This window comes from Amia ocellicauda, chromosome 5, assembly GCF_036373705.1.
Source record: "Amia ocellicauda isolate fAmiCal2 chromosome 5, fAmiCal2.hap1, whole genome shotgun sequence".
Lineage (NCBI taxonomy): Eukaryota > Metazoa > Chordata > Actinopteri > Amiiformes > Amiidae > Amia > Amia ocellicauda.
Window position 1 is genome coordinate 41537861 of NC_089854.1, and position 22833 is coordinate 41560693.

General features: G+C 39.0%; 1 protein-coding gene across 3 annotated transcripts in view; it reads left to right on the forward strand.

The window, feature by feature from the left end:
* The window catches only part of stab2 (stabilin 2), a 36877-nt gene extending 15131 nt beyond the window's left edge, over window positions 1–21746 (forward strand). For 2 of the 3 annotated variants that reach the window (XM_066705225.1, XM_066705226.1), the window contains exons 24-69: window positions 65–158; window positions 787–945; window positions 1344–1439; window positions 1749–1844; window positions 2003–2050; window positions 2283–2416; window positions 2729–2840; window positions 3097–3174; window positions 3679–3777; window positions 4109–4210; window positions 4504–4635; window positions 5372–5500; window positions 5824–5880; window positions 6046–6141; window positions 6657–6852; window positions 6997–7092; window positions 7511–7556; window positions 8104–8180; window positions 8430–8555; window positions 9178–9251; window positions 9955–10026; window positions 10355–10474; window positions 11069–11116; window positions 11368–11448; window positions 11666–11812; window positions 11917–12057; window positions 12264–12326; window positions 12779–12955; window positions 13295–13384; window positions 13691–13837; window positions 14059–14115; window positions 14292–14418; window positions 16058–16207; window positions 16421–16525; window positions 16693–16800; window positions 17044–17237; window positions 17423–17564; window positions 18025–18158; window positions 18460–18625; window positions 18779–18885; window positions 19169–19288; window positions 19570–19719; window positions 20185–20298; window positions 20644–20775; window positions 20967–21077; window positions 21255–21746. In XM_066705225.1, the coding sequence (XP_066561322.1) occupies window positions 65–158; window positions 787–945; window positions 1344–1439; window positions 1749–1844; window positions 2003–2050; window positions 2283–2416; window positions 2729–2840; window positions 3097–3174; window positions 3679–3777; window positions 4109–4210; window positions 4504–4635; window positions 5372–5500; window positions 5824–5880; window positions 6046–6141; window positions 6657–6852; window positions 6997–7092; window positions 7511–7556; window positions 8104–8180; window positions 8430–8555; window positions 9178–9251; window positions 9955–10026; window positions 10355–10474; window positions 11069–11116; window positions 11368–11448; window positions 11666–11812; window positions 11917–12057; window positions 12264–12326; window positions 12779–12955; window positions 13295–13384; window positions 13691–13837; window positions 14059–14115; window positions 14292–14418; window positions 16058–16207; window positions 16421–16525; window positions 16693–16800; window positions 17044–17237; window positions 17423–17564; window positions 18025–18158; window positions 18460–18625; window positions 18779–18885; window positions 19169–19288; window positions 19570–19719; window positions 20185–20298; window positions 20644–20775; window positions 20967–21077; window positions 21255–21314 (5110 nt within the window). In that variant the 3' untranslated portion in view covers window positions 21315–21746. The remainder of the gene's footprint in view (window positions 1–64; window positions 159–786; window positions 946–1343; window positions 1440–1748; window positions 1845–2002; window positions 2051–2282; window positions 2417–2728; window positions 2841–3096; window positions 3175–3678; window positions 3778–4108; window positions 4211–4503; window positions 4636–5371; window positions 5501–5823; window positions 5881–6045; window positions 6142–6656; window positions 6853–6996; window positions 7093–7510; window positions 7557–8103; window positions 8181–8429; window positions 8556–9177; window positions 9252–9954; window positions 10027–10354; window positions 10475–11068; window positions 11117–11367; window positions 11449–11665; window positions 11813–11916; window positions 12058–12263; window positions 12327–12778; window positions 12956–13294; window positions 13385–13690; window positions 13838–14058; window positions 14116–14291; window positions 14419–16057; window positions 16208–16420; window positions 16526–16692; window positions 16801–17043; window positions 17238–17422; window positions 17565–18024; window positions 18159–18459; window positions 18626–18778; window positions 18886–19168; window positions 19289–19569; window positions 19720–20184; window positions 20299–20643; window positions 20776–20966; window positions 21078–21254) is intronic. The other variant, XM_066705227.1, reaches the window with a different exon arrangement.
* The last annotated feature ends 1087 nt before the right edge of the window (window positions 21747–22833 follow it).

Sequence of the window (22833 nt, forward strand, 5' to 3'; positions counted from 1 at the left end):
AAATTGTATTGTGTTCTGGACCATGTTTTTAATTAAAACCCCTCTACAAAATGTGTCTCCTAAGGTGTGTGTGCAAGCCGGGCTATCAAGGAGACGGCATCACTTGCGTGGAACTGGACCCTTGTGCGCAGCCAAAACGTGGGGGCTGCAGTGTCAATGTATGTAAACCCGTCCCCACCTCTATGCTGTTGCAACCAGGAGAGATGCTTAATCACTGGAATTCCCATAACATCTGTATGACTGATTAAGATTTTTAATGTACATGTTTTATATTTTTAGCCAAGAGAGCATTTCCAAAATAAGCTGTTTGTCTGGAATTCTTTATCCCCTAACATCATAACCATGCATGTCATCTGCGATTTGTAAAAATGCCATCTGGGAATGTTAACTATCTTAGGACAGACAGATTAACTTTTCATTCGTATGTGCCTTTTACATGAAAGAGTGCCATGCATGTGTTTTGTATTTAACATAGACCTGCCAGGATGCCTGTGAAAATGTGAAAATGGAAGAGAATGTTACATTTCATAGGTCTGAATGTTTTTCCCTAAAAATATCAAAATTATATTTGGAAGCAAAGTACAAATCTTTATGCATTTTAAATTATAACCAAAAGCCACTTCCTACTACTTCAAAACACGACAGGGTACAGGTTTGTAATTTACATATTACATGTAGATCACAGTTTTTATTAAAAAAATTTTACTCAGCCAGAGTCCATTGTAATTCATTAATCAGCTGCCCCCCCAGCAGTGTGCACTAATTGAATCCATCTGAATGTCTTAGGCGAAGTGTATAAAGACAGGACCTGGGACCCATGAGTGCAGCTGCCTGACTGGCTGGAGGGCTGATGGCGATGAATGTCAGGAAATCAACAAATGTATGGAGCCAGACAGGGGTGGCTGCCACCCGAATGCCACCTGCATCCACATTGGGCCTGGACTGGTAATGACCAAGAGAACTGTATTGTTCTTGAATCTCAAGCGGAGAGTGATACTAAATCAAAACTGCAACCCTTGAATATTCATGGGTCAAAGTTTAAATTTGCTATGCCCATTGTAGTTCTCAGTAAAAATGCAATTTTAAATTGTTTTAACTTAGTTTTAATGTAATGTATACATATATTTATATGTCCTTGCTATACTGTAGCTGCATGGGTTTCCAAAGAGGGGTAAGTTTACTTAAAATATAATAATTTAACTGTCTTGATTAACTGATAAACCTCTGATTTGGATTATTTAATTGATTGTTCCTTTGTTTCAGTTCTGAAAATAATTTGTTGACGTTTTCACACAGACAGTCTTTGTAATAGTTGTACTTTAACTGTACTTTTCAAACAACAGAGTGACTGCGAGTGTAAAACAGGTTTCCGTGGAAATGGGATAATTTGTGAAGCAGTCAATCCATGTGTGGAACAAAATGGAGGATGTCACCTCATGGTAAGTCTGGTGTTAGCCCTTGTACTGTTGTCAGTTTCACCAAATCACTAGATAATCTAATTAATTAGTTAATAATAAGTAAATGCAGTACTGGTTACATAAATGTATGTTTCTAGATCACAATAAGAAATAAAGCATGTTAAAAGATCATCATTTTGACATTTGTCTGTTAGAGTGTATTGGTGTCTAAAAGCCAATCTTTTTTGCCAATAATATACACATCAGTGTGGCATTGCTTTCTTTGAAGTGTGTAATGATTTACCTTATCAACTTTACACCGTTAACCGTTAACACTTGTTGTTTTTCAAGGCATCATGTGAATACCTCTCTCCAGGAACATGGAAGTGTATTTGCCTGCAAGGATATGTTGGAGATGGGCGTATTTGTTATGGAAATGTGGCAACAGTAAGACAATCTTCTCTCTTTCAACTTTAATTTTGTGATGTCTGATATCACAGGGACCCAGAATGGGAGCAGGAATCTCAACTCCACAATTGTTTAAGGGTCTTTGGATTTTGGATTTTACTTAAGAACCCATTTTTTATTATTATTTTTTTTAACAGGAGCTATCTGCCATACCTGATGGGGGAGAATTCCACAAATGGGTGAATGTAAGTAATGTGTACGTGCTTGTCTTGATAGTCAAATGTTTACAATGTCCTTTAGGGGCAAAGATTTGAAGTGGTATATTTACTCATTGTTTTAGTTACCTGAGAGCATTTCTGTGCTATGGTTCTTTTGTATATTTGTTTTACACTTAAGTTACTCATCTTTAAAGAAATGCTCAGTCTTATTTTGTCTTGTTGCTGGAGTAGTACAAGTATGTATACCATGTGTTGGCAGGATGCTGGTCTCTATCAGATGATCTCCGAGTACAATTTAACCCTGCTGGTGCCCTCCAATAGTGCAGTGGACAAAATGACCAAGGAAGATAAGGGTTTTTGGCTGACACGAAAGAACTTGCCAAGCATTGTGAAGTAAGATACTGTCAATTAAACCATTCTAATGAGAAAGACAAGAAACCCATGGAAATGGAATGTGTTTTCTGTATTGCGCTACTATTCAAGTACCTCCTACTTTCATAAACTTGATCTTCTTAAATTGTGTGTATTTTTGTTTATCTGTTTATTCACTTTGCTTATGTTGAGATTCTCACAGCATCATACTTTTTAATTGCAATGTAAACATCATTAATCTTCATATTATTTTCCATTAACAAAAGCCCAGATGTATGGTGACTTTAGTTTAAACCTCCCTGTAATTAAAGTGTCTGCATGTTTGTCTGCTAGATATCACACAGTGCAAGGCATTTACCAGCTGACAGACCTACAGAATCGGTCTTCCTCTTCTCTGCTCTCGTTTCTGGGCAAAGCTCCCCTTCGCGTGGTGAACATAAATGGGGTGAGACACTTCAGACACGATATATATATATATATATTATGTAGGTTTACTGACCTGTGATTAAATTATTAAATCTTTGCTTGAGATTACAAATTCATAAATGAGTTTACAAAGTCGTTTTTCCAGTGATTTAAAATGTCAAAACCTTGAAGATTCAACAAAGTGTAACACTGACAATTAATTAATATCTTTTAAATGAACTGGAAACACAATCTGATTAAAATTATCAAGTAACTAATTATTCTTTATCTTTCAGACTGCTATACTTGCAGGGTGCAAGATCATTTCTTCTGATATTGCAGCAACTAATGGGCTGATACATATTATTGATCAGGTAGAAATGTACATAAATATCATTATATATATATATATATATATATATATATATATATATATATATATATATATATATATGTAATTTTTTAATTACTAATAATAATTATGTCAATGAACATCATGACATTTGTGAGGTGCTTTTCTGCTTGAAAGGGGTTTTTAGATTTTTGTAAAATTATATTTTAGTCAGTTTTAAATCTTGTCTTTATGACCGAAGTCTTGTACTCCATTATGTTAGCACTGGAGACAGATAATCAGCAATTCACCTGGGAACAGCATTTATTTTATGAGACACATTTGTTATCACTGACAAAGCTCTATATTTTATAGCCTGTAGTGTATATATATATTGGGATGTAACATAAACCGAGGGGGGGGACCGGGGGAGTCACCAGGCCTGGTTCTCTTCCTGATGAGCAATAGCCTCATTCTATGAATGAATACAATTTCTAATGCATGTTAATGTGTTTCTGATTTTCGGGGGGTTTGTCTTTGCTTGCAGGTGTTAATACCAGATCGCAAACTGAGTGAGGGTCTGCCCGAAATGCTTGCTAAGCTAAGCGACATGCCTGAATATTCGATCTTCAGAGGCTATCTAATCGTACGTACAAGACTGATGTACTGAGTGAACTGCATGCTGTATTTACTGCCCTTCTGTATGAACACATTATTACAAACCACTAACAGCCCACCGCTGGAGCTGTCCAAGTACCATTACAAATTTCACGTTTGATGTTCGTAAAGAATGAACGCCAGTGGATTATTTATATATTATATATTATAAAGTAGTTAAAGAAAACCAATCACCAACTCAATAGTGAAATAAATTAAATCTTACAGGAAGCTCTTTCCACTGTAATGCATATCCTGTGAATGATGTATTGCCCTGAACATGGTTTTATATGAAGGAAGACAAAATCTTGCCTTTGCAGCAATACAACCTGACAGAGCAAATAGAAGAATCTGATGCCTACACTTTGTTTGCTCCCAATAACATCGCGATCACCGACTACGTGAAGCAAAAAGGCTCATTGGTAAGCACCACGCTGTGGCAGTGTTGTTTCGTTACAAATGAGAGAGTACCTTTGGTTATCTTTAACCACCAAAGCTATCAATCTAGGGATTGTTTTTGTTCTTGTAGAATTCTTCTATCTAAAAATAAAGATGCATTATTAACATTTCATATCACTTTTGACCTTTATTTAATATATTTATATTTACCTCACAACTTTTGTAAAGAAATGGTTTGAATAATGTTTGCAATAATATAAAATAATTCAATTGTTGTCAAGATTTACCTAGTATGATGTTGGGGGGGCGGGTTCAGGACATGGATACCATTCTGTACCACATTGTCCTGTCTGAGAGATTAAAGGCGGACGATTTGCTCAATGGGATTCATCGTGAGACAATGTTGGGCTTTTCCTATCAAGTGGGATTCTTCCGACGTAGCGATCAAGTAAGTCACTGAGTAGTGTGTCACTGTTGTCATTACTGAATAAATACTGTATAATTCAAATGTTGTTTTGATGGTTTAGGTCACACTTTAATTAAACAGACATGTATTACTTATTAAAAATCAGGCAATACTTATGATCATATAGGAATGTACTTTGTTGTCAATTGTAAGGTAATATATAGTCAGTAATTTAATATACGTTTAATTGTTTTGGTTACAGGCGTATTTGTGATGGTTATGGTTAGGCTGTGACACACACCTACCAATAGATTTCCTTAGTTGCTTGCTGTTCATCAATTCAAGTGTTAAATATTATTAAATACTATTAATGAACATATTATACATAGATTGTCTGTTTGTTATTTTTAGTGGATACATGAATAAATAAACAATAATAAACATTACTATCTTTCAACACTTAGTCAAAATGGGTAAATGTATTCATAACTTTGTTGTTAACAATAAATACAAATTAAATAGCTATAATGATGTTGTTGAGCATTAATATTATTGTCCTGCTGTTTTGTGGTTGTTTTTGCTCTTATTTCACTATCAAGATCAAGAAAAGACCAATCACAAGAAATGCAACAAATATTATTCTTTCCATTTTAAAAATGTCAAAGGAAGGTTGGAAATAATAAGAAATGCCACCCTTCTGAATTACTGCCAGTATTTCGTAGTGCAGATTTTACTTTGTTTTTGAGAATATAACACAAAACTGTCTTCCTCCTGCTAGCTGTTTATCAACGATGTCCCGCTGAACCTCACTAATGTGGAGACAAACGAAGGAGTGATTCATGGACTGGCAAAGGTTCTGGAGATCCAGAAGAACCACTGTGACAAAAACATAACTGCCATTGTTCAGGTACTATCTTCTAACAATTGCAATAGGCAGCCTTGATGAGAAACTACATATTCCATTCAGCCCTACTGATGCCCATAACGAAAGATCATTCTATGTTTTTTCTTTTGCTTTGCTACAATGTATGTACATCAAGGGGGACTTTCTAAGCCAACCTGGAACCATGTGAATTGGACAAGTGTGAACATTATTAGATATTATTTTGTGCTTTGTTCAACACCAAAAACATCAAATATCTTTTTCAGACAATTGTCAGGTTTACGATCGTTTGGTATCTTTTTTGCTTGACTCGGTGCTCAGTTTTTGGTTTGCTTGTTGCTTAAAAGGGGAAGTGTGGCGCCTGCTACGTTGAAAACATGTGTCCCTCAGGAACATCTGCGATGGTAAGAAATGTAATACTACGTTGTTCTTTGTTCTATTTTTAACATATCTAACAAGTAGTCGTGCAAACTCCTACAATAAAGCCTTGGTATAGCTATGATAGCTATGAATTGAAATGTTTCTGGTTTGTCTGAGCATTTATTTGTTTTTGTTGTTTCTCTCAATAGATTGGAACAAAAAAAAATTGCTTCTACAGCCGCTATGTTATAGGAAAAAGGTTCATGACACTTGGTTGTAGACCACTCTGTAAGAACACTACCATTGTAAGTACTATTTTAGAATAATCTGCTCTTTATTAGAATATACATTTTCATGGCTTTAGAAGTGGACTAACCTAAACAAATATGTATTATTTTGAAATTGAACACAAATCTCTTCCTCTAGTAAATTGCATTCCATTGTCTTTAAGCATTCAGACATGTTGAGATCATTTGGATAAACACCTGGGCACCAGATGGCTTTCTTAATTGATTGATAACTTCCCCAGCAATTAGAAAGTGGTGAATCTGGGTTATTTATGAAGCTGGACTGGGGATGTCCAGAATCAAGATTGGAGATCATTGAATATAGAGAGATAGAGGTTATAGAGATGCCAACATTAATGAATGACTGTATCTTTCATTTCTGTTATAGGATTGAGTTTGGGATCAATGAGTTGAGGTTGATAAGTTCTGCCAGGGTTTTCCCGTGGCCCACCACCGATACAGGGACTATAATAATGTTGATTCACGGTAATGACATGTTGATATGATCCCTGAATTGAGCATTTGCCTTTCAGATAAGGGAGTGCTGCAGTGGGTACTTCGGGGCGCAGTGTGAGGCCTGCCCTGGAGCTGTGGGCAAAGCCTGTTTTGCAAATGGAGTGTGCCAGGACAGAATTAATGGCACAGGAGAGTGCCAGTGCGACAAGGGCTTTAACGGGACTGCCTGTGAAATGTGCCAGCCCGGGAAATATGGGGTCAGCTGCGACCAAGGTATAGCGGTCTTGCCATATTGCTGTCTGGAGAAATTCAGAATGCTGATGTACAGTCTATGAGGACATTTGTATTATTCTTTGAGGGTAGAACAGAAATACAACTGGAAAATAAAAACTCTCTGTGTGTTTGCTGTTTCTCCAGATTGCCCTTGTGTCAATGGGCAGTGCAGTGATGGGATGCAGGGCGACGGGTCATGTGACTGTGATTTGGGGTGGCGAGGAGTCCACTGTGACAGCAGTAAGAATCGGGTCCAGATCTTTATCACACCATTACACTACATCAGTCATTTGAACACTTCCTTGATTACATTACTTAATGAAATGATGTGTTATCTTGGTAATCTTTACAGTAAGGTAAATATTTTGTAAAACTTAATTATATGCTTAATAATAATAGTGTATTAATAAGCCCTTATAGATATATTATTACAATGCTCTAATAACACTATTAGATTACTTTTATATAAGACCCTTTAAAAGATCTCAGAAGTGTGAAAGGTTAATAATTGTAATAATGCATTTATATGACTTGAATACATTCTAGTTAATGTCACAATTAGTAACCATTACACCTTGTTTAAACATAATAAAGAATCAGGCAGCACTTTACAGTCTAGTGCATATCATGAATAACATTTATGTTTTTGTTGTTTCAGAAATCACTGAGGATTCATGCAACAAATCCTGCCATACAAGTGCCAAGTATGCAGTCATTAATCCTGAATTCAGTACAGTCTGAGCACATCTGTTCACACTGTACCTGTAATAAAGCAGCCTAATCTCCTTAATAATAATAATACTTCTGCATGGCTACTATTCCTAAATCAAATTAAAAACTTTGACCCACGAATTTCAAATTACAAACTTCCACAATTGGGTAACGGTTTTACACTTTGAGATTCAATGTAATCAATGTTTTGATTTGATCTGTCCAATAGTGTGGATCATTTTTAATTCAGACCTATTGACAGATAATATGACTGCTTAAATCTGAATTGGATGGACCATATTTCTTGGTCACACATCCTATAACAACTATTTGGTCAATCTAATTATTAACCCCTTCTCTGGGCCTTTAGAATGCAGTCAAGAGGAGAAAAATTACATTAACTGTGGTTGGATTTTCTGGGGTTTTCAATTTGCAGGGTTATTTAGTTATGCAAAGGTATTTGTAGAGGAGAATGAAAAAGTATGGTCATGGTCAATTATCATGGTCAATTATTAATGATTTCCATGCTTTCTCTCACAGTTGCCTTCCCAAGCCTGATAGCACTTATTATTGTAATTGTGCCGCTGGGTTCAAAGGCAATGGTACATTCTGTTCAGGTGAGTATTATTACCGGATCCCATTGATTTGGACAGCACACATAAAACAGATTATAATTTTAGCCCTGATGATTTCACTATCAGAATAGCAGTTAAACTATAAATTGACATTTTGTTAAGACTGTAAAACGTGAAACCTAAAACACGTAGTTTACGAACATTAGAAGGCTGCAAAAGAGGAAAATGTAAGCTTTGAGAGCACTGGTCTGTGATGTTATAAACAATGAAAGGTGTGTGTCCCTTGTTCAGCTGTGGACGCCTGTGAGAGTAACAACGGAGGATGTTCCTCTAATGCGATCTGTAAGAGAACCACTCCAGGGCGGAGGTCATGTCTCTGCAAGGCAGGGTACACTGGCGATGGGGTGGTGTGTCTGGGTAGGTGAAAAACACTCAGTGATGTTCTGAAAACATACAAAACAATTCATAAAATACATGTAGAACTCATACAACATGGCAACACAGAGATAGAGGATGTAACTGTGGCAATGCAGTAAATGATAAAAGTCAAAGACCCTAAAGAATTGGATTGCATCCGTGACATACATGCTGGAGCAAAGCAGTGTTTACATTATTACATTTACATGGTGATGTTTACACGCATGTTTACAGTATGGGGACTAAGCTAGGGAAGGTGAGGGACTTTCTTATCTTAGCTCAAATGTAAATCTGTGTGGTTTATGACTGAAAAGAGTTTGTGATACCTATGAGAAGGATGTTTTTGTACAGCTCAATAGCAATGCAGAGTACAATGTCCCATACTGATTGACTCTAGACAGGCATGGTGCATTATTTGCTTGATGTAGTTAGCTTGTCCCCTCTCATCCTGTTGCTCTAGAAACCATTTAGACAAATATTGCAATCAGTTTGCTTTGTTTCATTAAATAAAAATGGATCATTGAGAAGCAACAACTCGGACTGACTACCGCTGAGACTGAGATTGTGTTAGGCCTCTACTTTATAGATATTGCAAAAGTGTGCCTATTTTTTTATTTTACAGAAATCAACCCTTGTATAGAAAATAATGGAGGATGTAATCCGAATGCAGAATGCACACATACTGGCCCGAATCAGGTGAGAGGAGGTACAGGTCTGTCCCACTGCCCATACAGATCTCCTAGTGAGATACAAGTCAGGTCTGATTCAGTATGTGGGATTGTGGTACTCCTACATCATTATTCACTCCATCCCTTCAGTATTCCTTTTTGGCCATTTATTCCATCTCTCACCACTGTCCGAGTTCATCCCCTCCTGTAGAAATCTGATGGACAAGGCCTCTGTATAGCCCAACATGTACAGTAGGAATTCCCAATCTTTCACACAGCGAGACCCCATTTAAGCACTGGCAATTTTTTCTCTGACCCTCAGAATGCTTTACAGACAAGACAAGATTTTGTTTAAACTTTCAATTTATGGGATTCCATATTCTGTATTTGTATTTTCTTTTATTGTTACAAAAGTAGAAAGAAATCATAAAAAAACAAAACAAATTAATTTGTGGCCCAATTTCTTAATTGTATGACCCCAGATGAGACCACAACCTCAGGACTGGGAACCACTGCTGTACAGTCTATGCATGGTTTTGCAATAGAGATGCATTTATCTCCCAGGTCCATCACAGGACAGGCATCCATAGCATTCTGAATGTGTGGATTTGCTGCTAGATGGTGAATCAAATGGCAGTAAACTGAAATTAATAGCACTGAAGTGATCAACCATTTCTCTACTGCAGTCAATTCTTGCTTATCTGAAATTTTGCCACCTTCTTGCATTGCAGTCTGCTTGTAATTGTAAGCGTGGTTATTCTGGAGATGGGAAGGAATGTGATGCCATCAACCCCTGTCGGACAGTAAGTGGCCCTTAATGTGTTAATCTGTGTTTCATTGTAACCTGATTGCAGGGCATTGAACACCAAATAAATCTCAAATGTGGATTAGTAACTGAGACAAGGCAATTCAATAACACATTGTTTTCATAATACCATTTGCTTAACACACTCCCCTATGAAAATACATGTGAAAACATAAAGAAGGTGGAGTTCAACTTTAAATAAATAAATGGGCAATAAATGGGAATTGCATGGGAATTAAACACATTCATAGAAGACTACAAACTACAAGTTAGACATAATCCTCTCTTCACTTACTGTAATTTTAAGCTTTTCTCTTTAATGACAGAATAATGGCGGATGCAGTGATTATGCCACATGTATGCCAACTGAACCTGGTGAAAGGAACTGCACCTGCAAAACAGAATACATTGGGGACGGTTTGAAATGCAAAGGCACTGTCAGCAAGGTACAATGTTTCACAGAGCATCCTGGGAGTATTGAGAAGATCACTTTATTGATGAGCCCGTAAAGGGTAAAACAGCTGATGTCATGTGCTAAACCTGATTGTGTGAAATGACTGAAGTCTCGCATTTCAAATTAATTGAAACAGTGGAAGAAACCAGTAGCTGGCACTGGCATTAGTGGAGATTTCTAGATTGCCCCATAGTTTGGCCTGCCAGTGGCTTATTGTTATGAGTACATAGTGTTATTATTATAGTACTTACTAAAGGCCCTTATCAAGGACATCTCAAATTGTTAAAATATTTTGTACATACAATTACCCAATTATACAGCTGTGTTTTTACTGGCAATCTGGATCATTTAACTTGCTCAAGGGTGCAAAAGCAGTGTCCCCCACCTGGGATTGAGTTCAGAGTCCCAAGCACTACTACACACTTTACATATATCAATAACCTAAAAAACAAAACATACATTTCTAAATCAACAAATTTCAACTTTATTCAAAGCCTGAAATATGCTGAAAACGTCTGGAAATGTATTGAAAGATTGATTTGTAATTGGGTCATAAATACACCTTTATTTTATTTTTTGTCCATAGGAACTTTTGTCAAACCGAAACACAAAAGACTTTTATTTCAAACTCCTGGTATGTATTATTTCTTCTTTTTTACTTTTATACTACATAAAGATATGTATAACACTTAAAGTTAACTGTATAATACATAAATAAATGTTTGGTTACAATCATCATGAAGTTTACTTTGTTTTGTTATGCAAGCATTGTTTGTCTTGTGTTTTTATAATATCTAAGATACAAATGAAGGTTATAGGAAGTCTCTTAGTGATGCTGATGATGGTTGTATTCTTGTATCTTACACACACACTGCTTTATTTCAGTCTGATTCAGTCAGAGATCTAAAGGGTGATGGCCCCTTTACAGTATTTGCTCCCAACTCAGAAGCATTCAGAAACGCAAATGTGAGTATACGGCCATCAAAGGCCTTTGTTTTTTGTGTTGTTTTTACAGCTCTCAAACATCACATCATTGTGCCATTCATCCCAGATGTATACGGCAATTCAATTCCAACTGCAACCCATGATTTTTGCTTCTCGTTTATGTAAATGTTGAGCATCTGCCTGCCATTCAAGAAGCTTAGTTTTATTGATTTTTTTTTCTATTTATTTCTGGTCTTAGTTGAGTAGGTGGTATCGCAAAGGTGTAATGCCCCAGATTCTCCGTTATCACATCGTGTCCTGCAGAGCGCTCCAGCCCACTGATCTGACCGTCGCGCGCAATGTCACCACCCTGCAGGGAGATACCATAACTCTGACCTACTCCGAGGTATATTGGCATATGTCCTTAAAATGTAAATATACTTCCATTGAATGTTAGGTCAACATTTTTGAGAAACAGTGGGAAACACAATCTCTCTTCTCTCTTCACAGGATACTATATACTTAAATCACAAGGCCAAGGTAGTGTCAAGCGATGTTATGAGCATAAATGGCATAATCCATGAAATTGACACAGTCCTTGTACCTGAGAACCTTCAAGTCATAGAGAAAAATGCCTTTGGATCTACACTGGTATGTATGGGGAAACAAATATTCGATTTTTAATGACGGTATGGCGATTATTATCTGTTCGTAACTTGAACCAAATGGATGCAAAGGTTTTACGTGTATTGTTACTTGTATTTTCCCGTATGAATGTTGCCGATGCACATGTAAAATTAAACTGCAATGCACAATGTATTCTCACAGTATGTAAGAAATTACATGTATTTATACAGCTGAAGAACCTCAGCACTGTGGTGGAAAGCCATGGATACAGCACTATCTATAAATTACTGGAGGTCAGTGTCCATTTAAGCTTTGTTTTGCATTATAGTGCTGTTACTCACCAAAACCTGTCACATGTGATTCTGACATAAAGAAGAGACATAAAGAAACTAAACACTATTGTTTGTTATTATTTTTGTTTTATATTAACAATATGTAATTAACTGAACTATAGAACTGTGTCAGCAAGATCTGAGATGGAGTAAAACCATAGTTTCTGCCAAACTAAGTATACAGTAGTAATACTGAATTTACTGAATTACATCAAATGCATTTCAAATCATTCATCATTCATTCATGTTTTTTTTTTCTTTGTTGCCCACTTCAGCAATTCAATAATAATAAAAAAAATAGTAACCATAAGAGCATATGATTTATGGATAGCAATTCTAGTAGCTGATTTCTCTACAGAGGGTTTGTGATAGCAGGATACAAAGGTCTTACTGATAGTTTCCTGCTTTTTCAGGACACAGATGTGCTAAGCTTTGTGAATAATCCTATCCATCAACCAGTCACCCTGTTCCTGCCCAAAGACCAGGCAATGTCCGCACTGCCACAGACGCAAAAGGACTTCCTCTATAACTCGCACAACAAAGACAAGCTGATAGAGTATCTCAAGTACCACATTGTCAGAGATGGAAAGGTAAATTCAGGTCTAAATTTTTGCTTGTTGTTTTTTTTTTTAAGTAATAGCACAGTCCCAATGGGGAGTATGGTAGGACTGCTCAATATCAACCCAACCAGCAATAATTTAACTGCCCCACAAGATCACTGCAAGGTGAAAGTCAATTGTGAGTGAGGAGTCCCTCTTACTACCAGCGCTGTCCTGGCACTTATTTCTCAATCTGAAACATGAAAGCCTTCACAGTTAATGGATTCCCTACTTTTAAACTTATTTCTATTACCAGTTATATGATTTAAAAATGAACTGTGAATCATATGTAACCACGCCATTTTGTCACCACCCTTGTTCTGTCTTCAGATTCTGGCATCAGATCTTCCTCACATTCCTACACTTAGGACTCTTCAAGGTTCGAACATACAGGCTAACTGTGGAGATGAGGGCAATACAGTAAGTTCAGTTTACTCAAAAGTCTGTAATTTTGTAGATTTATGGTTATATAAAGCTGATTCGGAGTGTCGTGGAAGCAGTGTATGTCTTTTTGTAATCTTGAAATAAAATAGGAGCCCATATAGAATCTGGGGTTGTTTTTCAGATCATTTTAGCTTGCTCAAAACGTGTGTGTGCTTTATTAAATTATTAATCATGTTGTAGGACATTTTCAAAAGATTATATCATCGGTGTGCCTCTAAAATGTGTTGGAATTGATTTCCTGTAAAGTCTAAACATGTTTGTTCTCCTGTATATCCCTCTTAGGGTGATCTGTTTCTCAATAACAGAAAATGCAAGATTGTGGAAAGGCAGCTGGCCTTCAGCAATGGGATTGTTCATGGCATTGACTGCATGTTGACTCCTCCGAGCACCGGAGGGCGATGTGATGTCCTGAAAACTATTGATATTATGGTTGGTATATATTTATTTATTTATTTATTTATACAATATGAATCTGTAAAGCCGAGTGTCATTCTAAGCATGGCAAATCTAGTTGCTTGCATGGTACTGACAACCCCAGAGAAATCATTCTCTCTTCTTTTCCAGACCATTGTAATGAAGGACTTGAGAATGTGTTATGATTGTTATAAATCACATTCATTTTTTGTTTGTTTGTTGTTGTTTTTCTACAGGGACGTTGTGGACGGTGTACAAGAGTGCCACTTTGTCCATTTGATAGCAAGCCTCAGGTAAATCCTCAGCAATCTGTTTCCATTACACTTCCACGTGGTATAAACACAGGGGAGAGGGGAAGGGAGGAGGACAGAGCAACTCCAAGTGGGATCTGACAATAAAGCAATGGAAGTGTTAGTGTCACCTTGAAGAGTGTTAATAATTCATTGTCTGTGGTTTTGTTGTTGTGCAGAAGAAAATCAGCACGTGCGATATGAGAATGTCTTTCATCCAAAGAGGCTCTGGTTGCCAGTACACTTGTTCGGTGGTTCTTTGGGCTCCCACGTGCTGTTCACACTACTTCGGGCGAGATTGTATAGGTAATTACATTGGATAGGCAATCCATTTCCACCTCGTGCTTTGGAAGCACATGTATTGTGATGGATGTACAGTGAGGGAAAAAAGTATTTGATCCCCTGCTGATTTTGTACGTTTGCCCACTGACAAACAAATGATCAGTCTCTCATTTTAATGGTAGGTGTATTTTAACAGTGAGAGACAGAATAATTCCAGAAAAACGCATTTCAAAAAAGTTATAAATTGATTTGCATGTTAATGAGGGAAATAAGTCTTTGACCCCTTCGACTTAGTACTTGGTGGCAAAACCCTTGTTGGCAATCACAGAGGTCAGACGTTTCTTGTAGTTGGCCACCAGGTTTGCACACATCTCAGGAGGGATTTTGTCCCACTCCTCTTTGCAGATCCTCTCCAAGTCATTAAGGTTTCGAGGCTGACGTTTGGCAACTCGAACCTTCAGCTCCCTCCACAGATTTTCTATGGGATTAAGGTCTGGAGACTGGCTAGGCCACTCCAGGACCTTAATGTGCTACTTCTTGAGCCACTCCTTTGTTGCCTTGACTGTGTGTTTTGGGTCATTGTCATGCTGGAATACCCATCCACGACCCATTTTCAATGCCCTGGCTGTGGGAAGGCCCCGTCCATCATCCCTTTGATGCGGTGCAGTTGTCCTGTCCCCTTAGCAGAAAAACACCCCCAAAGCATAATGTTTCCACCTCCATGTTTGACGGTGGGGATGGTATTCTTGGGGTCATAGGCAGCATTCCTCCTCCTCCAAACACAGCGAGTTGAGTTGATGCCAAAGAGCTCGATTTTGGTCTCATCTGACCACAACACTTTCACCCAGTTCTCCTCTGAATCATTCAGATGTTGGCAAACTTCAGACGGGCCTGTACATGTGCTTTCTTGAGCAGGGTGCCAGCTGCCTTGAGATCATTAACAAGATCCTCCCGTGTAGTTCTGGGCTGATTCCTCACCGTTCTCATGATCATTGAAACTCCATGAGGTGAGATCTTGCATGGAGCCCCAGACCGAGGGAGACTGACAGTTATTTTGTGTTTCTTCCATTTGCGAATAATCGCACCAACTGTTGTCACCTTCTCACCAAGCTGCTTGGCGATGGTCTTGTAGCCCATTCCAGCCTTGTGTAGGTCTACAATCTTGTCCCTGACATCCTTGGACAGCTCTTTGGTCTTGGCCATGGTGGAGAGTTTGGAATCTGATTGATTGATTCCTTCTGTGGACTGGTGTCTTTTATACAGGTAACGAGCTGAGATTAGGAGCAGTCCCTTTAAGAGAGTGCCACTAATCTCAGCTCGTTACCTGTATAAAAGACACCTGGGAGCCAGAAATCTTGCTGATTGATAAGGGATCAAATACTTATTTCCCTCATTAACATGCAAATCAATTTATAACTTTTGAAATGTGTTTTTCTGGATTTTGTTGTTGTTATTCTGTCTCTCACTGTTAAAATACACCTACCATTAAAATTATAGACTGATCATTTCTTTGTCAGTGGGCAAACGTACAAAATCAACAGGGGATCAAATACTTTTTTCCCCTCACTGTATAATGAGAATTTAAGTTAAAGAAAAAGGGAATTTAATGTAACTATTTAATTAACTCATTCATGGATCACTTGTTTGTTTTATTGCCCTCTAGCCTGTCCTGGAGGCCCCGACTCGCCTTGTAGTAACCATGGGCAGTGTGACGAAGGGTACACCGGAACTGGCAACTGTACCTGCCACTCAGGATTCACAGGAGTGGGCTGTGAGCTGTGTCTCCCGGGACACTACGGCCCTGACTGTCAAGGTTTCTTGCTGCTGGTTTATTTCCTCATTGGCCATGTTTCTTCCCATATGGAGTCTGCCTCCTCAGTCCTAACTGGTCCTTTTCACGATTAAAAACTAACCCATATGGCCCTATAGTAGCCACTGATCAGGACTGCAAACTTCCTGTACATTTGTATAATGTGTCCATTTTCATGAATTAAGTTTTCCCTTGTGTGCTTGTGTGTCTCCCCAGTCTGCAACTGTACAAAAAATGGGCAGTGTGAGGAAGGAATCAAAGGAATTGGCACCTGCTTCTGCGATGAGGGCTGGACTGGGCCACGCTGTGAGAGCGAACTGGGTAATTCCTCTTCCTACTGCAATATGAATGATATATTAATGGGTGTTGGGAGGAAAGAAGCCAAACTCTTTCCCATTCGGATCACATAAACATTCACAGAGAAAGATTAAACTTTGTCGGCTGTACATACCCAGAGTGGACTAAACAAACCTACTACTGTCGATTAGACACAGATCCCATCTGCTCCCCGCCGTGTTCCCAGAATGCCGTGTGCCAAGAGAACAACTCCTGCGAGTGCAAGCCTTTCTACGAGGGAGATGGAAGAACGTGTACAGGTGGGTCTAAAGGTCACAAAGTCCTGGACTTTCTCGAACCTTACACATATAGTAACTTCCAGATTAGGGTCAACTACACAAACAAGCATTTAAATAGTCTGTGTGGGGCATTCAGCTCATGCACTGAATATTAAGTGAAATGTGCTGCAGAAAAATATATAGATTGCAGTCTCTTTAGAAAAAAATGGTAGTGACAGTGACATGTGGCCAAAGCTAGTCTGGTGTTGCTCTCTGCCCCTGTAGTGGTGAACCTTTGCCAGCAACAAAATGGTGGCTGTGACAAGCTCTCCAAGTGCACACAGAGGGGCGTGATGGTGAACTGCACGTGCCCCAAGGGCTACTCCGGTGACGGTTACGTTTGTATCCCCATCGACCTTTGCGTCAACGATGACAACGGAGGCTGCCACGAACATGCTGTCTGCACCATGACTGGCCCGGTAAGCCACCGTCCTCCAGCTGCTCTGCCCACACTAATACGAATGCCTTTAAATGTGAGTTTTTGGGATGCATGGACACATCTGTTGCGTTAGATCTTTTATAGTGGCGATAGTGTGAGTATAGGCTCCTCAAGCTGGAGTGCTGAGATAAGAGTTGTCTCTCATGGTGGCCTGTGTTGTTACAGGGCAAGAGGAGCTGCCAGTGCAAGAACGGCTACATTGGGGATGGGGTGGACTGCGAGCTCAAGCAGCAGCTGGCCAACCGCTGCGATAATGACAACGGGCAGTGTCACAGTGACGCACAGTGCAGCGATCTGCACTTCGAAGGTGAGCGAATCCAGCCCAGTGTGATACCTACAGCGTAAAGACAAGCAGGGACCTTTAGAATTAAAAAATCATCCAAGTTTGTTTTAACATTGTGGCTATGTAGGTATAGATGTTTGTGTAAGGAATATATTCTATAAATCATGAAATATCTAAATCTACTGAAACCACCCCAGTGAAGGACTTTGTCGCTACTACCTTCTTGGCTAAATCTTGGCTAAATCTTGGCTAAAGCACTACAGTTGCAGGATTATATTGTGCTTCTCTATTTGAATGCCTTTTGCCCGTTTTCCTCAACAGCAATGTCCTTCTCTTTGCGTCGTGTTTTGAAGCACACTGAAAATATCACTTTTTTTTATTTTAGTTAGCCGTCATGATATATACTGCAGATGCAAATGCATTCTGTTCAGCTCTGCCAGCCAGAGAACCAGCCCTGATTGACAGGAGATTCTTTCCATTGCAGACAAGACCGTGGGAGTTTTCCATCTGCGTTCCCCCAAAGGCCAGTACAAAATTAACTACAACGAGGCCCTGGAGGGATGCAAGAAAGAGGGGGCCACTGTTGCCACGTACCTTCAGCTCTCATACGCTCAGCAGGTGCTACATTTTCTCTTATACTGTGCTGAATAACATTGCAATCAGAAGAGCACTGAAGTCTTGAACATCATGACACAAGGCCGAGTTCAGAAGTACTGCTGTGCTTCTGTCTGCTCGGTCGTGTACTCGTGGCCGATAATGTATTGCTTTATCCAGGGCTAATAATAATATTGTAGCGCTCTGTGTACATAATGAACTTTCTGGGTAATAAACTGTGTGTAACTGACAGGGATTTTGGCCTTGTTCCTAGGCATTGTTTGTATTGCCGATTATGAATCATTGTTCTGCTATGTCTCCCAAGGCCGGTTTCCACTTATGTTCAGCAGGCTGGCTGTTGGATGAGCGAGTGGCCTACCCCACTGCCTACGCCAACCCCAAGTGTGGCTTTGGACATGTGGGCATTGTGGACTATGGGACTCGCCTGAACCTGAGTGAAACCTGGGATACTTTCTGCTACAGGATGAAGGGTAAGTGGGGGAAACACAAGGAGTAGTTAGAGAAAAATACCAGTGCAAATCACAGGTGCTTGAATGTCAGTTTTCAATATAGGCTTTTCCTTTGGAGGAGGGGAAGGTTTGGTTTACTAATTCCAGTTTGGTTTCATGATTTCCCTGTTCTAGACATGAAGTGTGTCTGTAAGCCAGGCTACATCGGCGATGGCTACTACTGTAGTGGCAATCTTCTCCAAGTCCTCAGATCCAAACCCACATTCACCAACTTCCTCAGTGTGAGTACACAAGCTCAGCTGGAGACTCGGCATAAGAAAATACATGCAATATGTCTTGTTCATTACACCTGTCAGCTGCAGTAGAACTGAAATCCTCAAAATACAAAAGAACAAAGTTTACAAACGAGAGGAGGCCATTCAACCCATCGTGTTCGTTTGGTGTCCATTAATAACTAAGTGATCCAAGGATCCTGTTTGAATACGTATTGTTGTTGTGTAAATGAAAAGTAAAAGACATTTGTTAAATATATGAATGAGTCTGCTTCCTTGTTTTTATTTTCAGCAAGTACTGAACTATTCCTACACGTCTCCCCTCGGAAAGGATTTTGTAAATCGCCTGAATAATCTCACGATCCAGTCCACTCTATTTGTGCCCGACAACAGTGCAATGTTGGACAATGAGGTACAAGACACTGACGACTCAACAATGCAGCCGAGCCTTTTTAAACCAGTGTTTGAGCTCCTTTTTTAAACCGTTCTGGATAATTGTGTTGTAAAATTCTTGCCTTTTTAAATATTTTTTGTATAGACTCTTTTAAAAGCATTTTAAAAGCTTTTTAAGCCAACTATGTATGCAATTCTATTAAGGTGACAGTTAGATCGTTTTTTTTTCTGTGAAGGAGATGGCACGGTTTGTTATGGATGCACAGATTTGTAATTTTAATATTCGTTTACTTTGAACAGACTCTGTCCAGTCGGGACATCGAGTATCACCTTTCAGACGGCAGTGCCCTGTACTTCCACGATCTGACCAACGGGAGCAGGATCCCCACCCGGCTGGGCCACAGCCTTCTCATCTTGGGCTTTACCGACCTTTACAACTCCAGTGCCGTGGTGAGTTTCAGGTTTCAGTAAGGGAGTCCTTTTCAACTCTCGGTCTCTTCCAATGTTAGGGTTTCTTGTGGCGCCTGACGCTCAGTAGGAGTTGATTAACGTGTGTAAAGGATAGACATACTGAATGGTTGTGTGGATCATCACATTTCATATCAGTGTAGCATCTTACTCAAGAAAAATAACACCCAAATGTAATTTAAAAAACACTTTAGAAATTGCTTGATAGAAATGTACAGTAGAAATACAGTACTGTAGAAATGCCGGGTGATAAAATCAAGGCAGAAGTAGTAGTCGGCATTGTTCCTGAAATTAAAAGTTTTTTTTTCCATCTTAATGCTGCATGATTTTTGAAACCATTATGCTGCTTATTACATGATACAAACAAAAGAACAATTGGATATTTGTGAAAAAACTATGAAGAGGTTCAGGCACTCACCACTGTCCCCCCCATTGTCTCGTCTCCAGACTGCTTCTCGGTATGTGAATAACAGGCACATCATGGACTGGGACATCCAGGCGTCCAATGGAATAATTCACGTTATTCAGGGACCACTGCGTGCCCCTCCACCGGAACCAACCGTAAGAGGGATTTCCTTTACACTGTTGCTGTACAGGCTGAATGCCCACTGTCCTTCAAAAGCTTTCCCCTTCCCAACGTTAAAATGCACCTCCCCAAAGCTGAACAGCTGTTTCTGTAGCAGTTTCTCAGCCTGCACTCCCTTTTTCTGGGCATCTGAGCCTTGCAGCTAATTTCTGTACAATAGAAGCACATCTATAGCTGTAAATAATTTATACCTATTGTTTTAGAATTCTACAACATTCTACACTCTACAACAGTGCAGTTAAAGTCAAAGCTGCGACTGTGAAAGCTTAATGCAAACTGTGCTCCTTCTTGTTGGTTTTCATTGTTATTTTCCCCTGCAGCTTCACGCAGGACACAAGGCAGGGATCGGCGTGGGGCTGTTAATACTGGTCGTATTGCTTGCTGGAGCAGGATTCGCAAGCTATCGTTACTACTCTCAGAGAACCAAGCCTTTCCAGTTTCATTATTTCAAGGTAAGCGCATGAGCCTTCCATTGAGTACAGATGTGACAAAGCACTGCACTGTGGCATTCATTCAAGATAATTACAATCAAAGTCAAATCTTGTTCTCAGGCTGGCTGTTATCAAGTACCTATAGATCTAGCACAGAGTTAGATCAGGGTTGTAACTGTACTATAGTGACTACTTTCGTCCTTCCCATGCAGTCAGATGAAGGAGAGGATACAGCACCAGTGGAACCCAGTCCCAACATCTGCAACCCCATGTATGAACAGGCCCCTGCCTCCGCTAACACTTCAGCCTTTGGCGATTTCACAGTAAGTAGTCTCAACACCTGCAATGCACTGTACTTACCCGATACAGCAGCTGCTAGGTAGTTCACTAAACGAACACCTTCACTGTGCCCCTCTATTCGAATGCCAAGGAGGCAATTAAGCATGAATGAGAATTCCATACAGTTATATTACAATGAGTGCTTGTTTGTTTTGTTTCAGAGCAATGACAAACACCAGCTGGTAAACAGTGGCCCATATGATCTGTTCCAGGTCAGCTAAAGGAAGTTCTCCCTCCTGTCAACACTTATTTAATACAACCTCGCTGCTGCCCAGAGATCGAGACACTTAGTGGCATAACTGGATGCTTATGTAGTATCTCATTGAGCCAGAAGAGGGCAGGACTACTTCACTAAAACCATCAATGGAAAGGTTTTCAGTAAAAATGGTCTTGCAAAATCACAAAATAAAACTGGTTTAAAAATGAAATGTTAAAAAATGTACACAATCATCTTTGGTTAAACTATCACATTATGTGCAATTGCTGAAGATTTAATATTTGATGTCGATTAAATATTCACTGGTTGCAAACTTTAGGATATAATACTTTCATTACTATTCAAATCCTTCACCTTTTGTTATTTAATACTTGTACATTCATTTTGAACCATATGCAAGAATACTCCCTTGTACAATAAAATTACATTTTCTGAGTAGAAACGCTGTTTTTCCTTGGTATTGTATTCACATGTTGTGCAGTTACATCCATTCATACCCAACTAAAATGGTTATCAATTACTTCTCATTACAGTGTTACCAAAGCTACACATGTAATAACATTTAAAGATTAGCACTTCTAAGGGAGACTATGAATGTATCTGACAAAAAGGACATGAAAAGAAGAACATGTTTTATGTCAGTAAGTTTAGTCTGCAACACTTACACCAATAAATTAAAGGACAAGACCAATTACAAACATTTGGAGTTCAAATATTCATAACCCAACACAAGGAGAACAATCTACTCTGTATATTTAAACATTTGCCAGGCATTTAGCTGGTATTTAACAGATCTCAACATTTTCCTGATTTAACATTTAATTGCAATCAAACATGATTTTATTCTCCTCAGTTCTTGTGGAAATACATTGGAGAAATAATTTTCCATACAACTTTCCTTAGCCAAACCACCTCCTGCCCATGCCAACATTACTCATACTGAGACCATAACATTTTGTTATTGTACCTCAAAGTTTGGCAGCGTTTTCATGATTAGAATCACAAGTCCTGAGGTACCCCAAGCTTTTTTAACAAAAATAATAAAATCTACTGTTTTCACACATAGACAACAATCACAGCTTCATTTTACCCTCAGGAAAAGATACCTTGCATCCATGTGGTACATCTCACCCTACTTTCCATTTCTTTTGATAGTAATCTGTATGAAGCATCGCTGACTTTTCCTGCCATTTCCCCTCACAGAATACCTGTCCTTTAGAAAGGGAGGGGAAGTGACCAAATTAAGCCCACGTACCACATAAGCCCACTTGCTCTTTTATTTTGAAATACAAAAAGACAGGACATTTTAGAAGGATGATCTGTTTCAGAGCAAATGCACAAAGTTGTTACTGTCATGTTCCTTTTTATTTGGAGCCAATCACATTTTTTGTTCTTGAGTTATGTATGACTTTGTGCTGCCACTGTGCAGCAGCATTTTTAAAAGTCACCCCAAAACTTTGCTTTATGAGGGGCCCTCCCAAGAAGCCATTTTTCTGGAATTTGGTGACAAAACTTAGTGAATA